The 23,787-nt window shown below is 47.0% G+C and overlaps 1 protein-coding gene across 2 annotated transcripts in view; it reads right to left on the bottom strand.

Moving 5' to 3' along the window:
* LOC144770421 (C-Jun-amino-terminal kinase-interacting protein 4-like) overlaps positions 1 to 23,787 on the bottom strand; it is a 1,040,418-nt gene that overhangs the window by 613,253 nt on the left and 403,378 nt on the right. For both annotated transcript variants that reach the window (XM_078654929.1, XM_078654928.1), the window contains exons 7-10: positions 23,320 to 23,464; positions 22,057 to 22,147; positions 21,658 to 21,821; positions 8,978 to 9,035 (exon numbers count right to left, since the gene is read on the bottom strand). In XM_078654929.1, the coding sequence (XP_078511055.1) occupies positions 8,978 to 9,035; positions 21,658 to 21,821; positions 22,057 to 22,147; positions 23,320 to 23,464 (458 nt within the window). The remainder of the gene's footprint in view (positions 1 to 8,977; positions 9,036 to 21,657; positions 21,822 to 22,056; positions 22,148 to 23,319; positions 23,465 to 23,787) is intronic.

The raw sequence follows: 23,787 nt of genomic DNA, 5'->3' as shown, positions 1-23,787 counted from the left end.
CCCATTCCCGGAGGAGGGAGTCCACTCTGCTACACCAGGAAATCTTGGAGGACAGAACACGCGAAGTGGCCGTCCCTCCTCACCTCGGTATCCAAGCAGTAGTGCTTCGCGAAAGTGTGGAGGGAGGCCCAAGTCACGGTGCAGTCTCTCTTCCTCCTTAGAAGGGTGAGTGGGAGGAAAGAAGGTAGGAAGGGTAATGGACTGTCCTAGATGGAAGGGAGTTAACACCTTAGGCAGAAAAGCAGCCCAGGTCCTAAGAACCATTCGTTCAGCATGAATGGTCAGAAACGGGGGCTTAGAACTAAGAGCTTGAAGCTCACTCACCCTCCTTGCCGAGGTGATTGCTACTAAGAAGACCGTCTTGAAAGACAAAAGCCTCAAGGGACACTTGTGTAAGGGTTCAAAGGGAGAACCCATCAAGAAAGTCAAGACAAGATTCAAATCCCACTGAGGCACGATAAATGGAGAAGAAGGGAACTTATTAGTAAGCCCCTTCAGAAACCTCAAAACCACTGGAGATTTAAAAAGAGACGCTAATCCGGCAAGCAAAGAAATGCCGATAACGCCGAAAGGTAACCTTTGATTGTAGCAACAGCAAATCCTCGCTGCGCCAAAGAGAGAGCAAACTGTAAAATATCAGACAAATGAGCCTTCAAAGGATCAACAGCCTTCTCCCTACACCAAACAACAAATTTAGACCATCTATACGAATAGATGGACTTGGTGGAGTCACGCCTGGCAGAAAGAATGACATCCACCACATCGTGAGGGAGAGAAAAAGAGTTCAGGTTGCCCCGTTCAATCTCCAGGCATGAAGGTGTAATGTCTGGAGGTGGGGGTGTAGAACCTGCCCCTCCATCTGAGAGAGGAGGTCTGCCCTGAGAGGGAGACGGAGCGGCGGGTGAGAGGAGAGGTAGAGAAGGTCTGAGTACCACACCCTCCTTGGCCAATCCGGGGCGACCAATATGACTTGGGCCCGGTCCTGGCGAATCTTCCTCAGAACCCGAGGAATCAAGGGTATGGGGGGAAACGCATAAAGGAGTTGATTTACCCAACTCAACTGAAACGCGTCCCCCAAAGCTCCTTGCATCGGATACTGGAGACTGCAGAATGACAGACAGTGAGCATTCTTGTGAGTGGCGAACAGGTCCACCCGAGGAGTTCCCCACATCCGAAAGATGTAACGAACAACCTCTGGATGGAGCCTCCACTCGTGGTCGGCAGAGAACTGCCGACTGAGAACGTCTGCACGAACGTTCAGAACTCCGGCCAGATGATTTGCCATCAGACAAATCTGATGGTCCTGAACCCAGGACCAGAGACGCAGAGCCTCTCTGTAGAGACACTGTGACCCCACTCCTCCCTGCTTGTTGATATACCACATCGTGGTCGTGTTGTCCGTCAGGACTTGAATCGACTGACAGCGAAGGGAAGGGAGGAAGGCCTTGAGCGCCAAACGTATTGCCCGTAACTCTAGAAGGTTGATATGAAGCAACCTTTCCTCTGGAGACCAAAGACCTTTGACCTCCAGATCCCCCAGATGAGCACCCCACCCTAGAGTGGATGCATCTGTTATCACTGTGGCCACCGATGGAGGCAGCTGGAAAGGTTTTCCTTGAGAAAGATTGATTTCCACACTCCACCAAGACAGATCCGCCGCAGTTTCTCTGGAGATCCTCACTGACTCCCTGAGATCTCCGTTGTGCTGATACCACTGCCTGCGGAGGCACCACTGGAGTGCCCTCATGTGCCAGCGTGCATGGTTGACCAACAGAATGCAAGAAGCCATCAGACCAAGCAGACTAAGGACCTTCAGGACTGGAACAACCGCTCCATTGAAAAATAAAGGAATCATTTCCTGTATGTCGAGAATCCTTTGAGGAGGAGGGAATGCACGACACACAGTAGTGTCCAGTACCGCACCTATGAACAGGTTGCGCTGGGAGGGCACCAGGTGAGATTTGGGCACATTTATCGAAAAACCCAACCTGTGTAACAACTGAGTTGTCTCTTGCAAATGAAGGAGCACCTTCTCTGGCGACTCTGCTTTGATGAGCCAGTCGTCCAGATACGGAAATACAGGAATTCCCAACCTTCTGAGATGTGCCGCTACCACTGCCATCACCTTGGTGAAAACTCGAGGCGCAGTAGTAAGTCCAAACGGGAGGACCGCAAACTGGTAGTGCTGCGATCCCACCGTAAAACGGAGATACTTTCTGTGCGACTTCAGAATGGGGATGTGAAAATACGCATCCTGCAAGTCGATCGACACCATCCAGTCTTCTTCCAACAGCGCTTGAAGAACCTGCGCAAGAGTGAGCATCTTGAACTTTTCTTGTTTCAGATACAAGTTCAAGATCCTGAGATCCAGGATTGGCCGAAGCCTGCCATCCTTCTTGGGGATCAGAAAATACCGGGAGTAGCATCCCTGACCCCTCTCCTGCTCCGGAACCACCTCTATTGCACCCTTTCTGAACAGTGCCAGAACTTCTTCCTGCAGGAGAAGCAGGTGGTCCTCCGAACAATAACCTTGGCAAGGAGGGTAATTGGGAGGGAACTACTGGAAAGGAAGAGCATACCCATTTTCTATGAGATTGAGAACCCAAAGATCTGATGTAACCGATTCCCAATCCCGTAGAAAATGAGTAAGCCGACCCCCTACCGGACCCACATGATCCAGAATGGCGGTTTCTAGGGCTCCTTTGCTGTTGCAGGTGGGGGGTGGATATTAGAGGAGGAAGTAGAGGAGGAAGAGGCTTGACGTCCACGTCCACGACCCTTCTGTCTACCTCTATAAGACTTGTACAGAGGGTTCTGTTGTTGCTGCTATTGCTGGCCTTGTCTGAAGGGACGAAAGGAAGATCTGCCAAAACCCCTGAACTTCCTGGTGGCTGTACCTTTCGTCTGCGAACCTTTCCAAAGCCTTATCCGCTTTCTTCTCAAAGAAACCAACCCCGTCAAAAGGTAAATCCAAAAGAGTAGCCTGTACATCAGCAGAAAACTCTGAGGACTTTAACCAAGCAGCTCTTCTGGTAGCCACTGAAGAACCCATTACTCTAGCCACAGTCTGCAGTGTCCATGCCACTCTGAATAACTTGGTGGGCTGCTGCCTGAGTGTCCAAAACAACTTCATTAAAGTTTTTTCTGTCCTCCTCCGGAAGTTTAGCAGACAATTGTTTGACCGAGTCCATTAGGGCATGCACATATCTACCAAGCAAACAAGTAGCATTTGTTGATTTTAAAGCCATGCTACCTGAGGAGAAGACCTTCTTAGCGGCTTGATCTAATTTTCTGGAGTCTTTATCTCCAGGAACTTGGGGAAAAGAGTCTGCTGATCTATTCGCACAAGCAGCCTGAACCACCAGACTCTCCGGTGAAGGGTGAGATGACAAGAACTCAGGATCTCCAGGAGCCACCCTATAACGTCTCGCCACCGATCTAGATACTGCAGGTGCAGACAAAGGCTTTTTCCAAACTTCCAGAATTGGCTCAGTCAGAGCTTCAGTGAAAGGTAGAGCTGGATCAATGACAGAAGAAGGCGAATGTAAAACTTCTGTAGGGATATTAGATTTGAACTCAACTGTTGGTAAAGTTAAGTTTAGCAATTCAGCAGCTTTTCTAATTACCATATGGTATGGTACCACATCCCTGGAGGGTGCATCTGAAACTAGAGGTAATCCCCATTCTGGAGAAAGTTCAAGCCTGCTTGCAGAATGAAGATCTTCAAAACAATCCTCATGTTCCTGAAGTTCGCCTTCCTCCACTTCAGGTTCCATTTACTCTTTCTCCTCCAATAGACGCTGGGCTCTCCATCTCGACCACTCCATACGGATCGAAGCCGACGGATCCGGTAACGACTCCGATGGAGTCGGAGCCGGCGTCGACCGAGGAGCTGGAACAACAGGAGGTAGAGAAACAGGAACCGGCGTCGAGCCTCGATTCAAATTTCGAGGTCGCTCCGGAGTCGGCAAAGCCGTGCGCGGAGTCGATGACCTCGGCGGCGCTGAACCGATCCAAGAAGGATATGGAGTCGGCATGAAAGGTAGAAAAGGCGCCGGTGCATAAGCTTGGGAGACACCCAAGTTAAAAGACAAAGGACCCATAGGACCCGCAGGTGCTCCAGTGGGGTACATTGCCCTCGCATATACTCCATACATAGCATTTAGGAAATGCGATGGATCCTGACCAGGACCAGGAAAGGAAGGGTAAGAACCCATTGGTGGATTCGTAGGAGGCTGTACTGGATTTGGTTCCTCCTGATCCTTTTGACTTTCTGGTTCATCCTCCGGAGTCGGAGATTGAGGAACCTCCACGACCTCCTCATGTTCCGAAGACTGACCCGAAGCCAGATTCGGATCCAGTTCCGGCTCCGGTGTATGCTCTCGAGATCGTACCGGAGTGGTACCACCAGCAGGAGACGGAGACACAAAGTCCTTGTGATGTTTCCGAGAAGACTTCTTCTTAGAGTCCGAAGACCCCGAATGATGGTGAGAACTATGCTTCTTCCTCTTATTCCCGTTCTCTTCGAGGAACTCGAAGCATGCCCAGAAGCTGACTTCGACGGCGACTCCGATCTGACTCTCGACCTCGATCGCGACCTCGATTGTGACTTCGATCGCGACCTCGATCGTGACTGCGATCTTGACTTCGGTCTCGATCTGGAGTGTCTTGATCTTGATCTCCAAGATCTACAAGATTCTTTATTTTTAATTTTGGCTAATAAAAGTTTAGCCTCTCGTTCACGTAGAGCCTTCGGATTCATTTTAGAACAGGATCGACAGCCCTTGACGTCATGATCCGACCCTAAAAACCATAAGCAATCTTCGTGTGGATCGGTAATTGACATCATCCGGGCACACGAGCCACAATGTTTGAATCCCGTTTTCTTCGACGACATCCTCGACGAAGAACAGAAACAGTAACAGACAAAAAGTAACAAAGTCTCTATCTGTAACTACAGAAGATCCCTGAAACAGTTAGCGTCGACGACGCGGAAAAAAGGGAACTGATGTCATCACGCCGACGTAGGCCTAATAAGGGGTCGGTGACGTCAGACGGAGTCGCGCGCGATGCCGCGTTCCTATGACGTCGTCCACGCCGGCGTGCTACAAAGCAAAAAATTCCGAACGTTGCTGACGCAAGGGGGATATTCACAAGGTGAGGAATCCACAAGGCAGATGTATCTATCAGAACAAATAATTTTAATGTTTCTATCCCTGAGCGGACCCTTTCTCTGTCTTGTATGCTACAGTGAAGAAGAATACTATACGAGAGGAGATTTGGAAGATATTTGCTTCCAACAGATATGATCTCCTTCGAAGGTCACAATTTATAAGGACATAATTTGTTAATAAAGAAATCAAAATGACAGACATACCGGTATGTCAAAGATCAAAGTTAAAATGCCCTAGTAATTTGGGTAATGACGAAGGTCCTCGTGAAGTCCAGAATGGTGTAGCATTTACCTACAGAGTATTACTCCACCACATAGAGCCACCAGAAAGTAAACACACATTTCACATGAGCTCCAGATATACATCTTGTGTTCACTGGTTACATTGTTTCCACAAATTGCTAGATCAAGGTCAGGTAAAGAAACCTGAAAAATAATGCTGTGATATATTTAAGCAGTTCAGCTCCCTCAAGCTTTGTAGCATCTCTCAAAGATGCAAAAGAAACTAGATACCAACTAGGCCAATGTTTCAATATGCGCAAGCCTTAATGTAGTCACTTTACTTTACCAATCGTTCTCGCTGCTCTTCTAGCAGATGATATCCCATAGAGTCTGTTTTAAAGAATCTAGGCAACTTGCCTCTCAGGTTCACAGTACCAGTAGTGAACTAATAGAGACTGCAATTTGTTGCCAAGAAGTGGGCTAAGTATAGGAGCCAACATATTCTATGGATTTGCTCAACCCAGGTATAGGTATGCGTCTTTGCAGTACACATTTAAAACGCCCAGCACATGCAGGAGACTTCATGATAATATGAGGAGCTATCATGTGTCCCAACCCCTAAAGTTTTCTAAAACACCGAGTTCAGAATGCGAGCTATTCGTGTCGTTAGGAACTGAGCACTGTGAAGAGCAACATCCAGCTTGCAGGACAAGAGTGAAGGCAACAAATTCTCAAGTGGTAGGTACATTATTGATCTCTTTCACACACAGAACAATTCTGCCTTACGTACTTGCTGCAGAGTATATGGTCGTTGTAGGGAAACACTATCACAAGTAATCTTCATTTGTCTGGTTTTATTGCTTTAAAAGAAGAACGTTTTCAAGACCACAAATTAACCGGCTAGGCACAAGGACAATTAAGATAGCAATTACTGTATGACTGCAGAGCATGGACTTAAAACGAATTAGCTGGTTACTCAAATATTAGGATTTACCAACATTACAGTTGCAGGAGGAGAATTTTGCTGCCCAGGCCAACTCCTGTCCTCTTCACTGTAGTCTTGCTGTCCCAGGCGTGGGCTCCTTGAATGTGACTAAATGCAGTATATGAGCCTGTCCATCAATTAGTGGTGGGTGGCCTTTACTTTTACCAGGCGAGGTGCCACACATGCACACAAACACATTCACAACACTAACTTCCAAATATTCATCCACACAAGCACCAAACATTAAAAATAAAATCATACTTACCTACACATCTCTGCCTTGGAGATCCCAGAGGGTTGGGACTGCACTAAGGTCAGCCAATGAGAGAAGGCAGCAGTCCCAAGCCTCGGAGGGTTGGGACTGCTGGCTTCCCTGATTGGCTGACCATAGGCAGCAGTCTCTCACTTGTCACAAGGTGGGATGGGGTTAGTGAGACTACTGACCCCACCCCACTCTGTGATGAGGTGTCAGTGATTGACACTCGACCAGTGGCGTAACGAACCTTGAGGGGGCCCCCCTGCAGGGTACATGAAGGGGCCCCCTCCGGATTCCATCTAGAGCTCCCCAGCGGAAGTGCGGTGATGACGGGGCCCCTGGAGAGTGAGGGGCCCCCCGCACCGCGGGGGCTGCAGGGGCCTGTGTTACGCCCCTGCACTCGACCCTGGACTTCAGGGCTTAGAACTGAAGCGCCCAGGTCCGAGACAATCAGTGCCGCTCCACCTCGTCACAAGGGGAATGCCCTCGAGGTGCTTTGCCAGGCTGAATATGTCACGCCCACAGGAGCAGTGACTTCTTCAGCCCAGCAAAGTTCAGCTCAGCCATCCAGGACATGTCTGTCAGGAAGAGATTTGCGCACCCTGCCAGACATTCTTCATAGTTGCCAAAAGGTGAGGGGATGTGGAGTCTCAGCCCAAAAGGATAGGCCGAGAATGCATTCAAGCATGGTTATGAAAAAAGAAAGCAGTACTCTTTGAACCCCTAAGAATGGGCCATTTTACTGCATAATCATGCCCGTGATTTCCATGAGCTGACTGCACGTTACAAGCACTCAGCACTTTATTACTTCATCTTATGTTTAAAGTTTTGCAGCCGCTGAATTTTTGACTGTACTCCTTGATCTGGCCAACAACATAGGAAGTGGAAAGTGTAAGTTAACATGACCAAATATGTACAGACCACTTAATCTTTATAATGGTATTTATGCGGCTTGTGCAACCTTGCTTAGAGTCACACACTCACTAGGCTCTTTATTTCTATACGACGTTTAAAGCAATTAGTTGTTGACCCATGATTATCTCTTGGGGTATGGACAATAATCTGAGAACATGAAAATTCCTGAGTCTACAAGATGGAATATGCTTAGAGCACTACAGACTGAATATAGACATATACTTTACCTTTATTATAGTGGCATTTAAGTGGCTTAAGCAGCCATGTTTAGAGTCGAACAAGCGCAAGGCACTTTATCTCCATAGCAAATGTATGAAGTGAATATTGTTGACCTATGATCTTCTCTTGGGTTTTGTATAATAATCTTCAAACGCAAATGTTCTTAAGCCGATAGGATGGATTATGTTTAGAATACTTAAGTGCCATAATTTGACTGCCACAATAGTCCCTGTGGGCCTCCTCAAGTATTTGGAAATTCACAAATACGTGTGTTTTAATGGATTATTCATACTTGTACAGGCGCGGGGCAATACTCAGGGCATTTGCAGACTACACAAGTCAGTTAAGGGCTAGAGTTAAATTGAGGTGCGTGTTTGAACTGACTGGCACAATAACAGTATTCAGCTGACTGGCACAATAACATGATCCAGCATTTGTACTCGGAGGTAATACCCTGTATTGCATTTTATTATTGTCAAAATAATGGATCTAACAGGTTTATACTCCTCGATAGCTATTAATATTTTAAGGTTGTACAACCCGATTTTATTATTGAGATGGTTATATTAATCAAACAATAAATGTTCTGTTTAAAAAAAAAACACACACAGAAAGTGCCCTTAATCTGAGAATTGGATGTGCAGGCAGGAAGAAAAAACTCTCTCTCCAAATTACATGTTGGTGACACAAAGCATTTTACATTTGCAGGAAACTCAGTTACATCTGGGTCACAATGGCAAGTTGCATAGCTAAGCAAATAAATATAAAGGCTTGCACATCAACTGATATTAGCAAACAAAGTGCCATAAAACCTCTTTTTTACAAAGGTATTAAAGTTAGTAACTTAATCAAAATAAAAAAAGGAAGTACAGTAAAGTTACACTGTCTTAGTTGTCATGGTTGGTGGAATAAATGTGACTAAAGATGTGAGGCAGAATTCAGTGACACGTGCGTCTTTAGTGTCAACATAGTAGCTTTGTTTCAGCTTTAGGTGCTATCCGTTACGTAGCGATATTCACAAAAGTTGGGAAAGAGTGTGGGAATCGGAGTATCTGACTATGGTCAGGTGGCAATCCTACTAGATGGAGAATTTTACAGTGTGACATAAAAATATACATATTGCGTACTAATGTCCATTTCAAAACATAAATGCAATTAAAAGCCATGAGTCCCAAAATCGCACCACAAGTATATTATCTAATCTTACTGTGCATCTTTCAGGTGTGTGTTCTCTGACATAAGAGCATCCAAAGTATTTCCGACACCTAGAAAAAGAAAGGAATTGCCATGAGTTGAAAGACAAAGAGGAAGAGAACTGGATTTTTAAAAAACACACCCTAAAAATCTGTTTTGTCCAAAACTTTGCTACTGATATTTCACATTAGATTTTGAGAAACATGCACCATAGATTTGCATAGAAGGGATCAAGCAAAGCAGAATCAGCATATTGGTAATGTAAGTCATAGTTTTTGGAGGAGTTCTGCTGGAAAGAGGGTGTTGCATAATAAACTACAGGCAGCACTAAGTCAAGTAGACTTGCTGCAATCATTTAAATTTGTTTAGTAAACACATTCCACTTGCATTCTATAGTATGTGGCAGATTAAATGGACTGAATCAGAGGCAGTCTCCCATATAAAAACAAAGAGTATCCACAGCACTCGTGTCTAGAATAGGTATGCCACGTGTTTACTTTAACTGAGAGTAACTATCAAAGATGTGGGAATATATGAATTGGGTTGAGGAAGATAGAAAACTCTGGGCAAGACTTTATGACTGCTTTTCTTATTGGATGGGTCTATGCAGACACGTCAAAGAGTGGCCTGTGCCCCAAGGAATCTGCAATTTTACAGCAGCCCCACATAATCCTATGGTTTGTTCCAATACTGCAAAATTGAGTTATCAGCTTTAACTACCCAAAGTTTACACTTTTCATTAATGTACGAATACGTGACCATCTAACAAAACAATTTTCCAGTTAGCATTGAATTGGGTCCATTACAAGATTTGCCAATAGGGCGTCCACCTTTGTTATCTCAACAGCTATTGAGCTAGACCAGATTCAAGCATGTGGGGCAGAATTGTATGGGTGGACTTGTGGGGTTGGTGTAATCTTGACGCACTTGAAAAGGCAGAAAACACCTTTATAAAGTCCCTTTCGAGACTTCCTACTAGCGCCCCGATACTCCCTATAAGATGATCTAAATCTTACATCAATCTCAGATATTGTTGTATTGAAACCCATTCAATATTGGATCAAGCTTTAGACAACTGAGAACCAGATGCCTACAGGGACTGGTTTAAAGAACTGTTAGATGGGAAATCATCTAGCAAAACTCCCTGGCTAATACGCATATAAACCTGGCTACTAAAGATAGGCCTGAGTGAATTTTGGCTACATCCCACTGCAATGTCATGAGGTGCACATGCAAAGCTGAAATCATGCTACTGGACTTTTCTTTTAGTGCCAAATGATCTGTTCTTCTCTCAGGTACTCTCACAGATTCTTATCAGTCGTTTACATTTGCACCTCATTTTGAGCCGTTTATGAATTTTGTCAACAAGTTACATGCACTTTTTATCAAATTTAAATTAGGGATTTTACCTCTGGCTTCTTTTACTTGCTCTTGGAATAAAAATGCAAATGTGTTCAATTTATGTCCTATAGACTATCAGGAAGGTGAAAATAATGAACATGATCTATTATTCTGTAGAGCCTACGCAAATGAGCGTTCAGAGTGGATCACTCCTCTCTGTCATCTCCTGGGTCTTAGTGATCGCCATAATGCCTTGAGAGTACGTAAAACAAATACTAGGGAATGCATTGTTTTTTCAATTTCAAGTTACGTGTCTTCAATAGCACATATTAGGCTGAAGGTATTAAGACCAACAGAAAAATAGATGTTAGGGCATTATTTGCCCAGCGGCCACATTGTGTTGTTGGAGTCGATTTCTGGGCATTCAGTTGGGGTTCTTTTAAAATATTATTAAGCCCTCAGAAAATAATTTGTATGTACTAATGACCACACCCAGGCTTAACAAGAAATCATCTCATTGTGTTTGTGGGCAATTGTCTTTGTTTTTATACGAATAATACCATACCACTTTGTTGCTTATGATCTATATGGAGGATTTAAACTTTTTACTGAAACTGCACTCCATGGGTTTATTTGATTTTTTATGACTTTTGTATGTTTTCATGCTACTTTTGAAGAAATGTTTTATTGTGCACCTTTCATGATTTTATTAGCCGAAATAAAGGAAACGAGTGAATAAATGTGCCAGTTAACGTATATTCACTATTCACGGCTTAGTTTCCTTTTTAAAATGAAAAAAAAAATACAACACCTGTATCTTGATTACTAATGTTCGCCCAAAAGCACATCACAATGTTAAGCACTTTACCCCCTTTTGGTCAATAACGTTGCCATATTGTAAAAGCAGTCACATTAATCTCCGGGAAGAGAGTATCCGACTGTTAAAATAGTAAACTGCTTCTACAGCTGCTCAGTACAGCTTTATGTAACCGGTACCATTTATGCCTTCCTATGTACATAATATACTCAGGCATGTGTGCCTCCAAAACACACTGTTGACCCTATGCTCTCCTACTCTCGAGCGGGAGGCCAGCTTTAAACAAACACTAGCAAAGGCAATAGTAAGCATATGTCACAAATAAGTAAAAAAAGAAAAAATCAAACTATGCTGCTTAATCGTGCCCGCCGTGTGATTGCATTAAAATTGTTATATGTAAAAAAAACAGCATATAATTTTGATGGAACAGGACAACTCCATCCTAAAAGGTACAATAGGTTTTTCATTTGGGTAACCGAAAGGCATAGTTTAAATACACAAGGGAGACTAAACAAAATAAATGTTTTTTAAAAGTTACAACTGGAAAGAAAGCACTGGAAAAGTAAAGTATTGGCCCCCACAATGCCAGACCTGAAGTGCATTTCTTGTTAGGAAGGTGTGCACATGTGATCTTGCAAAATGTCACCACTAATGTGCAGTAGAGCCAATGGGTGAAGTGAGCGGACACATTGCCCCACGTTATTTGTTGTGGTGGGTGCAAGCCAAATGCAAGCGAAAGCTGAACAGATAAGCAGAGGAAGAGCCTTGACACCCACCCCTTTACTTTTTTTATTTTTTATTGCAGGAGACCTGCTAAAAGGTTAATGAAGTCTCTACGCCTAAAGAAATTAAATCATTCTTTACATTTTTAGCTGATGGAAGTGGATTGGATGGGGAGGAGCAGCTGATAGAGCTTATGCACGATAAGTAAGGGAGCCACTGTAGGAGAGTAGGGTCTGCAATCCTATGATCACCCAGATTTTTTGCTTTTTGCTGCACTGGTTTACGACTTTCCCTGGCTGTGGGCCTGCTAATCAGACCCACAGCCTAGCTGTTCTCTCTATCCAAATTGTACTCAGGTACTGAATTGACACTGGGCCCTCTCCAAGTCCCTGTACCCAGGGCTGAGGTGTACCCAGAAGTCTCCCAGGGGCTGAAGCATGTATTATGCCACCCCTGGGCTGACTAACTAAACTGACACAACTGGCTGCACGACAGCTGGGGCAAGGTGGTGTACTCACCCTTTGCTTTAGATATAGTATGCCTATAGCTAACCCTAAAATGGACACACAGATCTCCTATCAGTCACTCCTATGGCAGGCCTTAACAATCCTGAAGGCAGAGTGCTTGGAATCGTGTGAGATGGTGCTCTGGCATGAGCTGAGCCTGTCTGCGGCTTTCGGGATCTATCCCTTAGCCGTTTCCATGATATCGCATACCATATACTCTTAAGTGCATTATAATCCTCGCGGTTAAATGGCAACTCTGGTATCGCTTTATCAAAACATGTCGAGTAAGGTGTCATACGACTTGGAATACTAACCCCTCGCCAATTCTGGCGACGGGGTTAGCATTCCACCCTTCTAGAGGGACACGACATGCATGTAACCCCTAAACCCGGTTAAAGTCAAACAGAGCCTCAGATCCACAAAATGGATGCTGCCACCGAGACACAAGTCTGCCCTCCTGCTGCTGGGAGTCCTCCCAGAGCAGGAGATAAGGACAAAGGGTTTCCTGCCAGGGGCGGTGCCAGCACCGTCCCAGACAGGGTTTTGTGTATTGTAGGTAGGCAGGGCTTCAGAGGAAGGTGACTGCACGTGGCACCCCGGTGCTCACTGTGCATAGGCTGGCTTGAACCAGTTCCAGGGACACTCCAGACCCTGTGCTGGGGAAAAGCCCGCCAAGGAAGTGGGTGTAACCACCCCCCTCCTGGTCCCACCCATAGGGCAGGACCTAGTCGCGTGCCAGCCCCCTTTTCCCAGATAAAGGTAGGGACTGGCCCCCTTCCAAATCAGATCATCTTTGGAATCAAGATACCACTTTCCACGAAAAGACTTCACGATTTCTTCTTCAAGATTCTCCCTTGTGGCTAAGGAGTAGTCACCCTGCATCCGCAGGCACCATCTAAGAACACTGCGGTCTGCTGCACGTCCTTCCTCCGGAATCCGACTGCCCAGCTCGACGAGACCCGGCTTCCCTGGCACCTCTGACCTCTACCCACCTCTACAGCACAGCTGAGAACCGTGGGTGCGACGAGACCTCGAGGGACCGGCCATCGCCAAGACTGCACGACTTCTGCACAGCAAGCCCACCGAGTAATTTCCTGGTGAGTGCTTTGGGGTCCGAGAAGCCCCCACCCTGAGCAGCTCCAGCACCGAAGAGCAGCCCCCCAGCATCTCCACGATCGGCGTGGGGCCCTTCTGCTTTTTGCTGCTCACCGCGTTGTTTGGCTACTAGCCCGCTGGCTTGTGGCCTTCCGAACGACGCCCGACGACAATACTGCTGCTAGTCTGGTTGCTCCAGACTGGCCCTTGCTTCCCTCCATCGGAGAAGTACCCTGGACCCTCCTGGTCCGGCTAAGACGCCATTTTAGGTCCACCGCGTGGGCCTTGCATTTGCCAAGACTTGTTGCCCAATCCTGGGTCCAGCGACGTCGACAGCAAGAACCTTCGTGGGACAGCTCGCACCTCCATCCGGGTCGCCGACAACGCCTCCTGGTCCGAGAGACTGCAGAGCCCAGCAGCGCCCACTCACCTGACTGCGGTGACTTCGCCCGGTGCCATCCTGGTGCCCACTTAATCACTGGCTAGTGATTGAAGAACTTGGTCCCCTCTGCTTTCAGGTTTCCTTCTTCCTTGATCCAGGCTTGGATCCATCAAACTTTCCTTCACTGGTCGCCTGCCAGCAACTTCTTGCTTCCAGGCTCCTGGTCCGGCACGAGGATTCCCGACGTCTTTTCAGACCTATGCAGCTGCAGCCCCTGGGCTAGGTAACTTCGGCACTTCGGTGTCCCAGCATAGCCTCACTATCCAAGGGTCAGGATCCACTGTCGTTTTCTCCCTACCAGGTCGGGTTCGCCCGTGAACACTAACTTTGTGAATTCTAGCTCCCATAGACTTTGTCCCGCATCCCGCGTGAGAGTGCACACTCTGCACCCAAGTTCCCTAGGCCTCCTGCTAGTAATCTAAAGGTTCAGTAGTCCAGTCCTAGCGATTCCAAAGCCTATTAGTACTGTTACTTACCTGCTAGTAATTCGCATTCCACTTTTAGAGTATATGGTTTTTCGTGCCCCTCGGGCATTTTTGTATAACGTGCTAACTTAAGTATTTTCATAAGAGTTTTGTTGTGTGCTTAGCACCCTGTCCTCATAAAGAGTACAGGGTTGTTGTGATTCTAATAAATACATTGTTTATTTTCATAACACTTGTGTGGTGTCCTTTCACTGGGTGTTCAAGGGGTAATGTGATGGTAAAACAGCTGGCTAAACACGCCCTCTAGAGTCTTAGCCTTAGACTGCTCGTATCCATGCTACTAGGATAGCTGGTCTATAAGGTTGACTTACAACCAATCATCAATAAGGGTTGTTTGGACTGATATATAGTGATCACTAGAATAGTGAGCACTGCACATCAGGCCAACTTCTCACAGCCACCATGAAGATATCATATGCCTACTAGTGCGTTTTGTTCTCAACCTGGGGGTAGGTAAACAGAGCATAGAGAGGGAGGTCGCCACATAGGTCAGCAAACAGGTTCCACAAAACACTCTGACCAAGTTGTGCATTACTTCATGAACGGTTCTCAAGAGCGGAGTGTCTACGGGATATATGCTGGACACAAAGAGGTGCTCTGCATATTTTTAGACGTGCATTCAACACAATGGGAACAAAAGTAGGATGTGTCCCATATACTGCTAACATGAAGTAAGACTACGACGTGCATAGAACCTGAAGCTTAAGCATATGAAAGTCAGTTGAAGAAACAGAAATGTAGACAGTGCCATCTCAACCTCGTACCTGCACCAGTATTTTGTTCCCCCTCTTTTAAGCTTCATCCCTGAGCCCTTTGCAAGTGGGAGGCCCCACTTTAAACAATTTATTTCAAGCTCTCTCTGCCAGTGGTCCCATATCGCCCCTGTCTCCCGCCAGAGATTCCCTGCATCTGTTCCAGGCTTGTTGGTCTGAATCACTGTACACAGGTGAACCACACGGATCGTGCAATGATGAGAAACGCTGAGTAAGGGCAGAGTTAGGTGGACGGTAGGAACGCAGTCTAGGCAGTCACGCATCTTGGAAGTTAGCAATCCTGACAAACACTTCCGGGCAATAGATTCTATGGCAGGACCGGAGGCTTCGGATTATGCTTTCTCATTTCTTTACTGCACAAACAGCAGCCAATGAAAATGAAACTACAAATGTAAAAAACAACATTTCCCATGAGTCTTTGAACCACGCCTCTCATACAACAACCAATCACAGTGGCAATAAGCATATAAGGTAAAGAGACACTAATCTGGCCTCCTCTTTCTTTGCTGCTCCGCAGCCCTGATGAGTGCTCTTTACATTATATGCTTTTTCTGCTTATATGCAGGCCTTCTGTTGTGATTTGCGCCCAGGGCGTTTATTTTTGATTGTTGCCTTCGTGTATTTGCGCCCAGGGCGTCTATTTACTGAACGTTGCCATTGATGTGTGTGTTCGGCATTATTAAACCTTGTTTGCAGGTTTTCTATTTTCTTGCAAGCCGATCGGCTTCTTCCCCCTCCCGACCTCGGAGCGGAGCTTTCCTGGCCCGCTCCGCGTCAGTTATTTCTATTCCGAGCGCGTGTTGCGCTGGTAGGTCCCCCTCTCCCCGCCTGCTGCTTCTGCCGCGTCTCTCGCGGCCTGCGGCTCAGAGGGACTTGGCCCCCCCGGGGAACGAAGCGCACGTCGGAGCTCTCCTGACGCCCGGCGTGCGCCGGCGGTGACTCGTGCGCGCGCATCCCGCGACTAGTGCATGACGCTCTGCCCCCGGCTGAAGTGGGGTTCACGCAGTTGGCCAGGAGCCGAGGGCCCGTTTTAGCAGGAATTTAACAGCAATTAAGCAGCGTTTTACTTCGCAATTTAAATCGGAGCTTGTCAGCATTAACCCCTTACTTCCTGGGAATCTGGAAGTGGGACAATTTTTGGCAAACCCTTTTTCTTGACCAGTTAAGGGTTGTTCTTCCCTCCATTAGTCCTAGGATTGGACTTTGCGACTGAGTTTGTTTAATCCTGGCATTTCCGGCTCCTGCGCCTAGCACTTCCCATGATTGACGCCCTTGCCTGGGCTGGCAATTCTGCTTCCCTCTGGGGATTTTGAGTGGGATTGAGAGAACCCTTGTAATGATGGCAGATAATGAGTACTGCGAAGAGGAGGGCACTGCGTGCGATTACCAGGGCAATGAGGAATATTACGGGGAGGAGTCTATGGAGGATATAATTGACAAGAAGCTGGACGCTAAGCTTGATAAGGCCCTCTCCTCTGCCCTGCTTCCATTAGCCAAGAAATTAGAACTGCTGGTTCCGGGTAAGAAGCTCCCTCTCCCTAGCCTGGATCCCTCACGTCCCCCTCCCCGTAAGAAGGTGACTCTTGACCCTTCCTGGCCCCACGCCCAGTCCTATGATAAAATTTACAAATCCAATGAGTCTTCCGCTGGCGTCAACTCCTTGCCGTCCCGCCCTCCCCTCTCCCCCTCTCCTAAAGATACCACCACTGACACAGATATGGACACAGATTCCTCAGATGCTGCGCCCCGCAAGCGCTCTAAGAAGCGCAAGCACGCCTCCCCTCCTGTCACTCCCTCCCCCTTCTCCTTTGACCCTACGGACATCGTCCACCCCAGGTCCTCTGATTGGGACCCCCCCCCAGCTGTGGCGGAATATCTGGAGTCCCACCTCCGTAAGGGTTTTGATAAAGAAGTGAGGGCTCGCCTTAAGTCAGTGTGTCCTCGGCCCGACTTGGCCCATAAGGTGGCCGTTACCCCAGACATCGACCCTTCGATGACTACTTTCCTCAAAAAGTACAAGAAGGACCCCAAGAAAGGAATTGACCGCGCGCTCAGAGCGTGCCAGGATAAGGTCCTTGACCTTTCAGGGCCTTTGGCCAAGATACTGGAGCTGGCCCTCCAGGCTCAGGAGACAGGGGATGCCATCCACCCTGAAGTGCTGGCGGGTTGGGCGCAGCGAGCCATTTGCATGTTGGGCAACGCCAACTGCGCTCTAGCTTCTGAGAGGAGGAAGTCAGTTTTACTCCGGATTGACCCCCAGTTGGTTGAGTTGGCTTCATCGGAGCCGGGCCCTTTGGCGGAAGGACAGTTGTTGGGGGACAACTTTGTAAAAGACATTGCTAAATTTGTCAATACCTTTGCATCCTTGGATAAGTCTCAGGCCTCCTTGAAGAGGGTGTTGCACCAGGTCTCTCATAGGGCCGGCCGTGGCAGAGGACTCCCGACCGGCCGCTACTCGAATACTAGTCCTCAACGAGGTTACGCCCCCAAGCGGGGCAGAGGTTACACACAGGAACCTGACCAGGCTGGCTTCTACCAGTCCAGATCCCGCGGCTTCAGGGGCCGCTATAATCGAGGGGTGAACAGAGGTTACAAAAACTTCGACAATCAGTCCTCTGGTAAGTCAAATGTGTCCTTTGGTCCCTCTAGGGGGCAGGTTGCGTCATTTTGTACTGAATTGGACGAGTCTCACGGCAGATGCTTGGGTCCTACAGACCGTCCAGGGCTACGAAATAGAGATGGTGGAATGACCCCTGCAGCCCTTCCCCCCTCAGCCTCTCCTTTTTTCCCGTCTCGAACAGAGTTTTATCGACTCAGAGCTGGAAGAGCTTTTGACAAAAAAGGCTATTGCGATAGGACCCTTCATCCCAGAAGGTTTCTGCAGCAACGTCTTTCTAATTCAAAAGAAAGGTGGCGGTCAACGCCTTGTCTTGAATTTGAGTGACTTCAATCCCTTTGTAACTTATCGCCACTTCAAGATGGAGGGAATCCATCTTTTGCGAGACCTTCTGTTGGAGAACGACTGGATGGTCCGATTAGACTTAAAAGATGCCTATCTGACAGTCCCCATCTGCCCATCTCATCAAAAATATTTTCAGTTCCCTTGGAAAGGGCGTTGGTATCGTTACAAGGTGCTTCCCTTCGGTCTGTCGTCAGCCCCTTGGGTGTTCACCAAGCTTCTCAAACCTGTGGTCTCTCGCCTTCGGGAGATGGGAGTGCGTCTCATTGTTTATCTAGACGACATGCTCCTTCTGGCCCAGGACCGGTCCCTTCTTCTCACTCACTTGGAGTGGGCGACGTCCTTGCTGCAGAATCTGGGATTCGTGATTAATACCAAGAAATCGGTGATGATCCAATTCCTGGGTTTCCTGGTAGACTCCGTTTCAGCTCAACTGCTCCTTCCCCTTCACAAGATCAGGTCCATCAAGAGGGAAATACGATCCACCTTGACCAAGGAGAGGATTTCCTTGCGTGTGTTGGCGCGGATTGTGGGCCTTCTGGCCTCGTCGATCCAAGCCATCTTTCCCGGCCCTTTACATTACAGGGCCCTGCAGAGGCTGAAAATCTTTTACTTACAGAGGAAATTTCACTACGATCATCTAATCCCCCTTTCCCCCGAGGCCCGGGAGGAACTTCAGTGGTGGCTGGACCACATGTCAGCCTGGAATGGCCGAGCCATCTTCGGCGCAGCCCCAGATGTGGTAGCCGAATCGGACGCCAGTCAGTGGGGCTGGGGCGCTCGCTGTGGAGAGTATACCACAGGAGGACGGTGGTCAGCGGACGAACTCTCACTTCACTGTGGAGAAGTGTGGCTCACTGGTTAGAGGAGGCAGACCTGGAAGCAGAGGTCAGCCCGGGACCAGGGTTCAATTCCCAGCTCGGCGGGGTCTTGAGTCCTAAAATGTCCACGGACTCGACAATTCTCGCTCCGGTGCCTACTCGACTCACAGGCTCACACTCTGCGACTCTGGGCAATAGCTTGCTTAATCTCCACAACGGCCCCTCGCGGCGGGATGCCTGGCTTTCACCTTGCGGATACCCTGCCGGGGTTATCTCACAGGGGAATACCAGGACGGGTTCCCTAAGCAAGCGCTTAGAAACCGCTTGGTGATTTGCGCTATATAAATTCCTGTACATTTACATTTACATTCACATAAACTGTCTGGAGTTGTTGGCAGGGTCCTTTGCCATCAGATTTGTCTCACCGCTGAAGAGCAATTGTTGTATTCTCCTCTGAATGGACAATGTCTCAGCGGTGAGGTACATCAACCGATTAGGGGGGACGAAGTCCCGATTGCTGGTCCACATTGCGAAGGAATTTTGGCACTTCTGCCTGGATCGCAGGATCTCGGTAGTGGCAGAATACCTTCCGGGGATCTCAATCAAGTGGCGGATTGGAATTCCCGGTTTCTCCGAGACTTCAGCGATTGGAGACTTCACCCATCGCTGTTCTCTCAGATCATGACTATGCGAGGCCCCTGTCAGATAGATCTGTTTGCCTCTCGCCTCAATGCCCATCTTCCCCTGTTTTACAGTTGGAGACCGGATCCAATGGCGATGGGGACGGACGCGTTCCTTCACCATTGGGGGCAGCAGAGGAATTATGCTTTTCCTCCGTTTGCCCTGATTCAGAGAGTGGCGGCGTTGGTACGCCGACAGAGGGCGACAATAGTGTTGGTGACTCCGTTCTGGTCGACTCGGTCGTGGTTTCCCACACTGTTGGAGTTGTCTATGGATCTCCCCTTCCGGCTCCCGGTTTTCCCGACGCTTCTGCAGGACCCAGTGGGAGCTTGCTATCCCTTGATCCTGCAGAACCAGTTGACCTTAATGGTGTGGACGCTCTCCGGAGACATGAATACCTTGCAGGCCTTTCACGAGAGGCTTCCGGCTTTATGCAACAGGCGTGGGCTCCTTCCACCCGGAAACGATACTCTGCATCTTGGAAGAAGTGGGTGGGTTGGTGCCTTTCAAAGCAGGTGGATCCCGTGGGATCAAATGTGACTGATGTACTGAATTTTCTGTCGGAACATGCAGCCTCAGGCCTGGCTTACAGGTCGGTTAATAATTTCAGGTCTGCAATTTCTGCTGGTCACGACCACATTGACGGTAAGCCGGTGGGGCTGCATCCCCTGGTTTGTAAGTTGCTTAAAGGTGTGCGTGTGGCCAACCCTCCTCGGCCCAGGTATTCCACAATGTGGGATGTTACAAAGGTGCTTAATTTGTTGGAAACCTGGCCCGATAATGGTGATTTGTCTTTGAAACAGCTCTCTGCTAAGCTCACTATGCTTTTGTGCCTCATTTCATGTCGCAGAGTTTCGGATGTTAGAGCTCTAGATTTGGCTGGTAGGATGTTTTCTCCTCAGGGTGTCTCCTTTGTTATCACGCGACGAACTAAGACCATGTCACGCTCAGTGGAATATCCCGCCTTTCCTCATAACAGCAAGCTATGTGTGTTGCAGTGTCTCAAATGTTATGAGGAGCGTACTATTGTACACAGGGTTGATCCTTTGGGCCAATTGCTCATATCTATTCAAAGGCCCTTCAAACCAGTCGCTGCGGCCACTCTAGCCAGATGGGTTAGATGGGTCATGTCGGAAGCTGGCATTGATGTATCTGCTTATGGTGCTCATTCAGCTAGAGGTGCGATGGCTTCTAAAGCCTATTTATTAGGGTCCCGCTTAGAGTATATCCTCAAAGCGGCTGATTGGTCTTCGAACTCAACATTTAAGGTGTTTTATTACAAGCCTATTCCTCATGTTTCTGATGCTGTGCTTGATGAGCTTGTTGATGAGCTTTGAACCAGCATAATCAGAAGCCTCCGGTCCTGCCATAGAATACAAAATTTTCTAGCTATCGCGACAAGAATTTTAGATTCTATTAAGGACACAGAGGCGAGGATTATCCCACCCGTTGGGACAGTTATCTAACTGTAAAGTTGTCTCGAAATGATGTTGTTTAACAACTTTGTACCCGCCCTCCGAGAATTAGGATTTGTGGGCTTCTTTTCTCAAACTTCTTTTTCTGTTTCAGGAAACGATTCCAACAAGAGTTAACTGCCTCCTGTGGATGGTGGTGCTATCCCTTCCTGGTGGAGGATGACTCCTTGTGGTTCTGAATTTTCCCCGTTGAGAATTCCTACTGGAACTGTTCTCTCCGTTGAGAGTTAAGATTTTGTTCACTATGACAAGACTGTTCGCGCAAAGAAAGAGGAGGCCAGATTAGTGTCTCTTTACCTTATATGCTTATTGCCACTGTGATTGGTTGTTGTATGAGAGGCGTGGTTCAAAGCCTCATGGGAAATGTTGTTTTTTACATTTGTAGTTTCATTTTCATTGGCTGCTGTTTGTGCAGTAAAGAAATGAGAAAGCATAATCCTCTCCTCCGTGTCCTTAATAGAATCTAAAATTCTTGTCGCGATAGCTAGAAAATGTTGTATTTCCTTCCAAGAGGAGCTGGGCGAGTGGGTTGGTGGGACAAGAATGGATGTTTGTAAGAGAAGACAGGCACATACCTTGCAGGTCAGCTCCTTCATCCATATCCCCAATGTACTCCGGGCTAGCTCCGCAAACCTCAGCAAACAAGGAGTCTGTGTTTCTGTCGGTCTCTTCCTCCTCCTCCTCCTCCTCCTCCTCCCCCGTCTCTTCATCCTCCTCATCTCCCCGCTTCTTAGGAGTGCTGGGGTGCAGAACATAAGTATAGCCTTTTTAACTGTCACCATACACTTAAGCACATTGCTAACATTTAGAATACAAGAATAAAAAGCATTAAATGACCATAGGCTATAGTTCTTCAGAAGCTTTGATCTAGGAATGTTCACAGACAATGGAAGACGGCCCTTTGAAAAGCCCCATGCTGGCTCGGGCCGCACTGCCCCAGCCTAAGTGCTCACCTCAACCTCGAGTACAATTACCTGAATGCCAACGCGCTGGGCTGCAGCTCCAGCTCTGGAGTGGAGTCAATGATGTCATCAACCTCGGACGTCCTCACTTGCTTGTCTGTCCCTAGAGACACACGGAATCGGTTTAAAACATTTTCATTTAGCAGCATTCAATGTTGGTTATGCAAATCTTTCCATTAGTCAAACATGTGCATCTACGTATTTGGTTTCCCACTTAAAATTCACGATACCAAATTCTGAGTTGCGTGGACTTACTTTGCGTATAATTACCCTAATGTATACCCATAACTGCACCTAGCTGCAGTACAGGTCGGAATGGGGTATATATCATGTGAATGCAATTTAACTGCACCCAAAATATGCAGTATTTCCCTATTACCTACTAGTTACAACTAGAGAAATTTGTACTGAAAAAATCTAAAAAGAGTGGCTAATTCACATAAGTCAAAATCAGAAATATGTTTTTACACCTAAATTCAGCACTAAGAATAAAAACATATTTGTTTGGCAGTATCACCTTATACAGCCACCTCTGTTCTCAATCACTATTACAACGGGTAATACAATACTTTTGTACACCAGACCGACTTGATAAAGCCCACCATCACCCACCCAGAGACAGATTGAATACAATACTCAGAATATATCATCACCGATTATTCAGATTCCAGTGAAACCCCAGAATGGCATGCTGAGGCAAGAAAACAACCAACAACACTATACTAAAGAAAGACTGGGTGATACAGAAATACCAACATAACATTCACTAGCAAATTTGTCCAGATTGGTCTTGTTTTAGCACTGCAACCCAACCATTCTTGGTCTTCCACCTACAATTTCACTTTCTTTTCCAAACTAACACATTCTCAACATATTGTCTACCACAAAGCTGCCTTCCAAAAAAGTCTCAAGCACAGATTTTAATATACTGGGCCCTCCTCTACCTTTGTTTTGTGTGTTACAGTATTTTTCTGTGGTGCCAATCTGTAAACCAGTACCCTCCTGGCGTCCTCCATGTGATTTTCCCAAATTCCTTTACATCAAGATCTGGAGTTATTCTGATAACGTTTCCTTGTTCTCATATAACAAGTGGTCCAATACAATATGGGCCCTTATCTCTATTTGCAGCAAACATACTTTGGGCATATTTTTCCTCATTCTAAACTTTCGCTGAAAACAGAGCTCCAAATAGATCAGCATGTTATGAATGTTAAAGCAGCCAGAACCCCCAAACAAACAAATAGATCTCATGTTTATAGAACAGTGTCCTAGTACCTTCATCTTCGTCAGCAAATTTCACTTGGCGTTTAATTTCATGTTCCAGGGTTTTAGGTTTAGGCACAAGTTTCTCTTTCCGATTGCATCCACAGCTCTTCGAAATCTCCTTGGGTGGTACCAGTTTCTCCTCTTCCAATGTTTCCTGAAAAAGGAGGGGCTAATGTTTCAAACCAAATTCATATAACACACGACAGAGTAAATGAAACAAGTTGTCCTTTCCAAAGAGTACACCGAAAGTGAAGCTCTGTCAGAAAGCCACATGATTTTGAGTGCACTGAGAATAGCATCCCCTCAGCTTTAGATGAACCAAGCACATTCAGGCCAACTTTCTGTCATTATAAGCACATTAAAGATCCTACATTTCCTCTTGTCTCTCTGTAAATCAAGCTGCAAAATCTGCAATTGTTTATGCCTTTTAGTGCACTTAAGTTACACTTAGGGGCACAAAAAGATCTGGCCCTTGTT

The sequence above is a fragment of the Lissotriton helveticus genome, chromosome 7 (genome assembly GCF_964261635.1).
Source record: "Lissotriton helveticus chromosome 7, aLisHel1.1, whole genome shotgun sequence".
Lineage (NCBI taxonomy): Eukaryota > Metazoa > Chordata > Amphibia > Caudata > Salamandridae > Lissotriton > Lissotriton helveticus.
The sequence above is the reverse complement of the archived record's forward strand: the minus strand, read 5'-3'. Positions and strand labels throughout refer to the sequence as shown.